General features: G+C 30.3%; 1 protein-coding gene across 1 annotated transcript; it reads left to right on the top strand.

Annotated features, from left to right (window-relative positions):
* The first annotated feature begins 1,348 nt into the window (after window positions 1-1,348).
* LOC139890175 (uncharacterized) lies at window positions 1,349-5,221 on the top strand. Its single transcript, XM_071873072.1, has 3 exons — window positions 1,349-1,872; window positions 2,970-3,070; window positions 4,587-5,221. Exons 1-3 carry the CDS (start codon window positions 1,349-1,351, stop codon window positions 5,219-5,221), a joined length of 1,260 nt encoding a protein of 419 aa, XP_071729173.1.
* The last annotated feature ends 4,065 nt before the right edge of the window (window positions 5,222-9,286 follow it).

The following is a 9,286-nucleotide window of genomic DNA, read 5'->3' as shown; positions in this document are numbered from 1 at the left end:
ATGAAGAAATTGGCAGATGTTTATTTCACAAAGGTTACCGCTTCTGCAGAATCCACTTTTTCATTATCTCCCTGACAATCGGCCTTATGGAAATCGCAGCAGGGTGATCACACCTCTGCTTGGCTAAGGGCAGTCCCTATTTTGGGGTTGGGTCAGACGATGAACGCAAAGACTTACCGATGTGTGTTATGCTACCGGTTGGGTGTTCCATTTTTCTCTATCTCGACGACATGCTCTGCCTGTTCAAGGGTTTTTACTGGGGATATTTTCGGGGATCACGCAGTGTCTTGTGCTGGTATGGTGGGTATTACCCATCGACATAATGTTACGTTGTTCGGGATTCCCTTGTTGATGTTTGTTATCGATCTGGGATTTCAGAGAGAAAGGAGGTTGAGATTGGGTTGTCTGGAGGGAACGACAGGGCCCTCAGACCTGCAGATGTGTTACTTTATTCCTGGGATTGTGGTCGCGATGTTTGTGTTGACTTGACAGGGTCTTCTCCTTTGACACAGTCTGGGCTTTCTGACTTTGTCCCTGGACGTGCTGTGGTTGATGCGGCTCGTCGGAAGCGGGTCAAGTACGAATCTAGCTGTCAGGCGATTGGTTATGGTTTCATTCCTTTCTCATTTTCTTCCCTTGGAGAATTAGAGAAGGAGGCTGTTTCTTTGCTAAAGCGGGTTCAGAAGAGTTCGATGGCGCAAGATATTGGTGCCGGTGCTGCTGCTCATATTTTTACTAAAATAGGTTTTGCTATTGCTAGAGGTGTGGGGGCTCAGATTGTCTCTAGGCTTCCCACTAATTTTTTGTAAGTTTTAATACTTTTAAGTTAATAATAATAATAATAATAATAATAATAATAATAATAATAATAATAATAATCACGTACGTGGTACTAAAAAAAATTACTCCGTATCTTCAACCAACTGAATATATAATACCATTGTTTATACATGCATTTGATTTTTAAATCAAATATAAGTTTTTAAAAATCATCAAATCAAATATAATATAAGAAAATCTCTATATTAAGAGTATTTGACTAACCATTTTGTAACATCATTTAAACACAAACTATTTTTTAAAAATACAACCTTACGGTTAAGATTAAAAATTTTATACTCCCTAATATAATACTCGATACAGTACAAATCTTATAGAAAAATATAATAATAATAAATTCCACCAACTTTTTTTGCCTCCTCAAATTTATCTCCATCAGTATCAGATCCACACACTCTTCATTAAAAGAAGCAAACCACCTTTCAAAGGCATCTTTATTTCATCCATGAACAACACACCTTCTTAATAATTTCTTTCCTGCAATCCTGCATCATTTTGTTGTACTCTCATGGCAATCCCTACTCCGATCCCACCTTCTGAAACAACTCCTAAAGTACAACCCACAAAGCGTAGAAGAAAACATCATTCACAAAACCATAAACTCAAACAACAACCATCAACATCATCATCATCTTGGGACCAATTCAAGAATCTTTTAAAATGTAAACAGATGGATATTATTGTTTCCGGGTCGGATCAAAAGATCCACCCGAATAATAATGGGTACTCAAAGTTGAGTACATCTTGTAGTTCTATATGTAGTTTTAAAGATGTTGCTAATGATAATAGTACTACTAGAGTTGTTCATAGAGCTGATAACTCGCCGGAAAGTTGCACCGTCGGTCAAGATTCTGGTCAACATCTTAGAAGAAAGAAACACCTAAGTACTAGTACTACTAGTAGTAGTAGTAATAGTGCACCTTCTTCAGTTAAATCCTACGGTCAGGGTAGTTACACGTCATCATCTAGAGGCATGCAATTCAGAAAGCTTTCTGGATGTTATGAATGCCATGCCGTTGTTGATTCTTCAAGGTCACCACCTTTCTTTACTAAGTTTAGTACTCCATAATTAATAATTAATACTGTAGTAATGCATTCATAAATTTGCTTGAAAACAAAGGGACCAATGAGAACGCGACATATGGCGCGAAATGTGATTGGAAAAAAAAATTCGAAAATTTTTTTTTTTCAAATTTTTTTTTTAAATTTTTTTTTTTGAAAATTTTTTTTTTCGAATTTTTTTCCCGAAATTTTTTTTTTTCGGATTTTTTTAAAAAAAAAATCATATGTGATTATGCATGTCAATCACATGTGATTGTAAACCCAATCACATGTGATTGTACAAATTCAATCACATGTGATTGTGCAGGTAAATCACATGCGATTGTAAAAAAAAAATTAAAATTTTTTTTTTTTTTTTTTAAAATTTCGAAAAAAAAAATTAAAAATTTTTTTTTTTTAAAAAAAATTTTGAATTTTTTTTTTCAATCACATGTGATTTTCGCGACACATGTCGCGCTCTCATTGGTCCCTTGAATCTCAACTTAATTTATGGACTCAAATGAATATTCCTCTGTGTATTATATACGGAGTACTTTTTTCGTCCCAAAAAGTGACTATGCTACAAAATAATTGTACACCTACAAATAAATAACTAGTGCTATATTAATTTAAATTTTACTAAGCTTTTCAATTTATTCTTTTGTTTATTACTCTCAATTATTTATTTGTATTTATTAAAAAGCAAAATTTAAATTTACTAAATACTCATCTAAGTCCAATTAAAATTTCTAAAGGAGATATTTTAGAATTTTGAAATGGAGAGACTATGAGTAAGTGTTATACAAAACTAACTAAAGTTATAAGAATTTAAATACTATGTAGATCTTAAGCATTAGTGAAAACTTAAGCTTTATTATTCTAAGCATTTTTTATAATCTAAATCTAATAATATACTAATAAATTATTTCTAGGCTACTTAAACTCTTAAAGTAACATATGGAATTGGCACAAGATACTATATGTTTTAAATTTTGAAACAATGATTATATTACTAAAATAAAGTAGTGCTTTTTAATACTCCGTAATAAAATGTAATGTAATGTAATGTATGTATTGTGAGGTTGCAGGCATAGAATTCCAAGAAGTACAATTTGTTTGTGTTCAGAATGTGGAGAAGTGTTCCCAAAGATGGAGAGTTTAGAACATCATCAAGCTGTTAAGCATGCTGGTATAATTTTTATTGTTTATGTTTGTGTATATATAAATGATACTGATACTGATATTGATATATGATATATAGACGCATAATGTCATTTTTCTTTGTACCATTTTTTAACTTATACTCCATATTAATTATATACTTGTTTGTCTTAAAAAAATTAATTACTCATAATTAATAATTAACATTAACATAATGATAATATAACAAATATACACATAATTATAAAGTTAAATTCCTTCTATGTTTCTAAAGACTATTTTAATTTATTGGATAAACCGTTATGTGATGTGATTGTATCTATTCTATTATGTCACCGAATGGCTGACAAAAAAGATAAATATCAAGTGACTTTAGTGTCTTTTACCATGTACAAGTGTGCTCTTTTTCTCAGCATGAGTAATCATGTAATTTTGGGACCCTTCCTATCTAGCTAGTATTATTTCTACATTACATTTGCCTTCGTTCTAAGGGGAAAAGACATTTTTTCCACTGAAATGGCACTTTCATTCATATGCTATTTAAAGTAAAAGGGCCACAAGTTTTAGAATCAGAGAGTAACTTGAAGTTTTATTAGAACAAAATAATAACATGACATATGACTGTAATTTTGGGAGTGTCAACTGACAAATAATTCTTTTTCTAATTTTTTACTTAAGAGTTTAATGATGATAATTCTTAAGGCTATCTTAAGATGCATAACAAAATTTGTTCGTAGCAGTTACGTTTGACTTTACTGTGGCAGTTATTGAATTGTACAAATTTTTTATGCACCTTAACGACAACTTTAACGTTAGCATTTTCCACTCTTTTAATATCATATATATTACACTTACACCTTTATGTTTGGAAGCCACAAACTCAACTAACATTTGCCCTGTTTAGAACCCTTAAATGACAATTTTTACTAATTCATCGATACCACTTAATAATTATTTTTTTGACGGCAAACTTGCGTCTGTGTATCATTTATTTCAACGACACTCATCATTTACACACACACGCGTTCGGGAGGAAACCCAAATCGCATTACAAGAGCCCGATTTTTTAACCATCCCGAGGGGCAGGTGGACTGTGTTTGAATCTTGAATTGATCTGGGAGAAAACCCCCTGGGGTCAATCTGGATATTCATATTTCAGACAGATTAAATAATCGGATGGACATAGCGTGACTCGAACCCATGATCTAACCTCCAGCTCCAATACAAAGGTAAAGGGATGCTCTTGTATCAATGCTTCGTTGGCACCACTTAATAATTAGACATTGGGTATTTGATATATGCTTTATGTGGTGTGCCTAGAGTTAAAGGTTCACTGTATAAAATACATAATTTACGATTATGTATTCTACCCTTGTTAATTGTTTATATAATACTCCGTATAAAAATAAAATTTTGTTATTATTTCCTACACTTTTTTGGTTGTGTTTACGAATTTGAAGATAAAAAGTTTATGTAAAAGGTTAATTATCAATTGTAAGAGGGGAATTTATGTAAACTAATCTAATTTTATTTTGATTCCGTAGTTTCGGAGCTTGGACCCGAAGATTCGGGTCGAAACATAGTGGAAATAATATTTAAATCCAGCTGGCAAAACAAGGACCATCCGATCTTCACAATCGAGCGGATATTAAAAGTCAACAATACACGTCGGACTATTCAACGTTTCGAAGACTGTCGTGACACCGTTAAAATCCGTGCCACCGTCACCTCCGCCACCGCCTCCCGTTGCGCCGCGGACGGCAACGAGCTACTCCGTTTCCACTGCACTTCACTCGCTTGTTCGCTCGGCTCAAACGGCTCATCTAGCTTATGTGGCTCGGTTCCCGGCTGCGGCGTCTGCACTATAATCCGTCACGGTTTTCAAAACCCTAAGTCCAGTGATGGTGTACGGAAAGGTGTGTGCACAACCGCAAGTAGTGGCAGGGCACATGGTTCTTACGTGGGTATAGCGCGTGGATTACAAGCGATGCTTGTTTGTCGAGTCATTGCTGGGAAAGTGAAAAAGCACGTGGCGGGAAACGCGCTGGTAGAAGAAGATGGACCGTACGATTCAATGGCTGCCGGGTCACCCGGGTCATACTCGAATATTGAGGAATTGTACGTTTATAATCCGAGAGCCATACTTCCTTGTTTTGTTGTTATTTACAAGGTAATGTGATATATTTTCTGTTTTATCTAATGTTTTTATTTTTATAAAAAAAAAAAATATGTTTTAGTTTTTGACCTTTTTATTAAGTCAATGAAAGCTAGATTTACCAAATTATCGAAAGTTAGTGAGTTTATTGTAACATTTATCAACTTTGTTTTTTTTTTTTTTTTTTTTTTTTTTTTGAAAGGAAATAATGATTATATTACTAAATAAAACTAGCAAGATGCTAGGAAGTACAACGAGTCAACGATAATATCACGATGATGATGCTAAGACGTACAAATCTAATGCACAAACATTAACCCCAAAGACAACAAACACAATAACGATCCTAAAACACGAATTCTACAAGACACACATATGAAAGATCAATCCATCAAGGGAATTCCTCGTTAAACAAATCAAGACACAATACATAATCACGTAAAGGCAATCACCCGATAAAAAGCATGGAGTCGAAGCACACGAACAATAATCACGAATCCTGACGAAGACTAAACCAAACAATCCAACCCCACAGTCAAATTGAGCGGTGATAATGCAATATGTCAAGATGCAATATTTATCAACTTTGTGCTATGTAAATAAATGATTTATCAAATTAGTGAGTTCATTCATTGTTGAAGTAATGGATTTACTTTAAATTTGTGATGCGGAATTTAGATTTTAGACGACTAAAGTGGTCTAATAAATAAAATTTGATACTAAAAAGTTTTTGATTTAATGTTATCAAGAGAAAAAAAGATATGTTATGTTTCAAACCCTAAATAACATTTGATGGCAAATGTAACCATGACAAGTCAGTTGTTTAAGGCCCCGTTTGGCTCGTGGAATTTTTTTGGATGGAATGGAATGTGTCAAAGGAATTGAAATCCGAATAAAAATTGGAATTGATAAATTTCATGGAATGTGAAAAATGTGTTCTATTTTACATGGAATGGAATTGAATTTCATTTTATAAAATAATAAAAAAGTTATAAAAAAGAATTACGTTTCTAAATGTTACACCCCCCAAAATGGACCAGGGGTAATTGTGACCAATCATATCATAACACAGTTGTATAAACGAGAACGACTCTATATGAGACTTTTTAAATAAAACTTTTGTTAATAAAACAGCGGAAGCAGTAATACTTGTTTACATTATTATTAAAACGTAAAATAAATGTTTATGAACTAAAATATAATATGCGATGTGGACTCCATGCAAGCATCAAATCTATCATCACAAAGTTGCAAACAGCTAGCTCAATCATCACCTGAGACAAAACATGCTTAAAGTGTCAACCAAAAAGGTTGAGTGAAATTCACAGGTTTATAAATAATATCCAAAGTTTTGGACCACAAGATTTAGTTTAAAGTTGATTGATATAGAATTATCAATCTAAAAGTGTTGCTGCAGTTTGTAATATCGCTACTAAACAAGTTTACCCTATGACACCTTGTACTGTCAGTGTCGTGGAATCATTATTATGTAACCAAAGACCAGCGGTCAAATGGTTAGAGACGTTACTCTCAATAGGCCTACTCACAATAATTAAGTTTGCATATAGCAATTGATAATATTACGGTAGGGATTTAGCATGAATCAAAGCATGACAGCATAGTTAACAATTTAGTACTTGTGTCTAAGTGTAAAACAGTTATAAAGCAAGCATGTGTCTCACCCCAAAAGTTATAAAACAGTTATGAAACAGTAAAAAGTGGGGCTATGAAATTCACCTTAGTAGCACAAAAGAGTATTCCACGAAAGAATTGAACGGAAGGACGTGATCGAGATCTCAACCTAGAGATAGAACGTATGATCAGACATTGCCTAACAGACAATAGTATATAGTACTATATTGATAGTAATGGTCCAGTAAAGAATTTCCATTTTCGGAAGGTTACTATTTATGGAAAGTTTTCACTTATAGTAATTTTCCAATTTTAGAAAGTTCGGGTTAATCTTTAGCAAAACGTTGTATAACTTTACTCAAACTTCGTTGCTATCAAATAAGTCAGGAATGACCAGATGTAACAGGGGGCCCAGGACTCTTGACCAGAATCTAAGTCATGGCATTCTAGATCCACAAGCTTACCCATAAACGGCAACCTAGACATCATTCACTTACGACCGTGAGTAGCGATGAAGTTCACATGAATTGTACATTATCTTTGATTAACCTTCACTTTAGGTTTATATGTTATTATATATGTTATATTATATTTATTAATGTATTAACAATTTGATTATCTTATATTATATACTATAAGTTATTATTATTAAATTAGTATAGTTATAAAATAAGTGTTTATTAATAATGCATTGTTATTAACTTACATTATAAGCATTATACTTTATTATAGAGTATACTTAGTTATTAACCGTAAGTTATAATAATAATATTAATTTAGTATATGTAATATACTTATGTTAATCGAAAATCATACTAATATATGTTAATTCGAATATTAATTCATTAAATATTATATTTATAATTTTTATAAACTTAGTTAATTATACAATTCAGTAGGATATTTTATAAAAATAATTTTATCAAGTTTTTGTATTTATTTCCCACTTTTCTTTATATATATACTCGGTTTATATTAATCAAATTTAATTAGGTAATAAATATTAAATCGACCTGAATAAATAATTTTATATTTTTTACAGGTTCTATATTATGTAAAAATGTTATAAAAATTATTAAATCAAATTTTATATCAAAATATTATTTATTTAATGTTTTCTAATTATTTAACCATTGTAATCGGCCTATAATTAAATAAATAGGAAAAATAATTTAAAAATAATTTTTATATTTTTTTTAAAGTATCTAGTGATGCTACTAATCATATAAAAATTTTATAAAAATATTTAATACACGTTTGTATTTATTTTGTATTTTCTTTATTATTTCTCTCGGTTTAGAATAATGCAAAAGTAATTTTTTTTAAATACTAATCATCCCATTTATTTAATTTTTATAATTTTTACTTGTTTATAAAAGTATAATAATCTCAAAAAAAAATTATAATTATTTTTATTACTGTTTAATATTTTATTACTAATTTTATATTATTTTTATATTTAAATACTACATAATTCGTATTTAATTATAAATAATATTCCATAAATTATCAAAATTATTTTTATACATCATAATACTTATAATACTAATTATAACATGTAAAAATAATTTATATATATTAAATTCGAATTTTTAAAGAATATACAAAAAAATAAAAGCAATTCGATAAAAAATATAGAAAATACCTCAAGTACTTTCCCAAGTTTGTGAGAGATTTTTTCCAAAGATTTGATACAAGTTTTTATGAAATGGAAGTTGGTATTTATAGGGAAAAAAATGGTTGGTGAAAAGAAAAAATATAAATAAAATAAAGGTGCCAATTTTGACAAAAAATAAAAACATGTTAAAAATGTTTTTAATAAGTTTTTGTTTTTAAAAATATTTAGTCAAAATTCATGGGCTCATTATTTAATTTATAAAAAAAAATCTCTTTTTTTTATAAGCTAAAAATATATATATAATGATTAAAATAACTTATCATTTAATTAATAATTATGTTTCATATAGTTTTAAATATAATACGCATTAATATTAATATTAACTAAAGTTATTTTATATAATTAGTGTAAACTTTAGTTAACAAAAAGTGTCGACTAAAAATAAATATTTGATCAATGTCAAATTTAATTATATATTACGTATGGATAACAACCCTATAGTCAAATTAGTCAATTCAGGTATGGAAATATGAGGATTGTTATAGTACCTACCCGTTAAAAAAAATTTCGTCCCGAAATTTTTTTGTTGCCATTAATCGGTGTTGTTCGTACATAGACGAGGATATTTACGTTTTATTTGGTTTTCACGATCCCATGTATGCTCGGGGCCTTGCGTGAATTCCAACGGATAGAATATTGTTCTGTTTCAAGAATTAAAATCATACAAACCATAATTTCTACAAGTTCTTCTACGAAGTGCATTTTATTATTAATGCGAAGATCATTCAAAATGATGATGTTATACAAGTCATTTCAGTAAATTGGATATATAAAATATG

Source organism: Rutidosis leptorrhynchoides, chromosome 2 (genome assembly GCF_046630445.1).
Source record: "Rutidosis leptorrhynchoides isolate AG116_Rl617_1_P2 chromosome 2, CSIRO_AGI_Rlap_v1, whole genome shotgun sequence".
Taxonomy (NCBI): Eukaryota; Viridiplantae; Streptophyta; class Magnoliopsida; order Asterales; family Asteraceae; genus Rutidosis; species Rutidosis leptorrhynchoides.
This window is presented reverse-complemented; position numbering and strand designations above follow the sequence as displayed.

Excerpts from the sequence above, each read along its gene's own strand:
- LOC139890175 (XM_071873072.1), top strand. The coding sequence starts at position 1,349 with ATGGCAATCCCTACTCCGATCCCACCTTCTGAAACAACTCCTAAAGTA. Across the intron at positions 1,873-2,969 it reads GCCGTTGTTGATTCTTCAAG|GCATAGAATTCCAAGAAGTA; the intron begins GTCACCACCTTT and ends GTGAGGTTGCAG. Across the intron at positions 3,071-4,586 it reads TCAAGCTGTTAAGCATGCTG|TTTCGGAGCTTGGACCCGAA; the intron begins GTATAATTTTTA and ends TTGATTCCGTAG.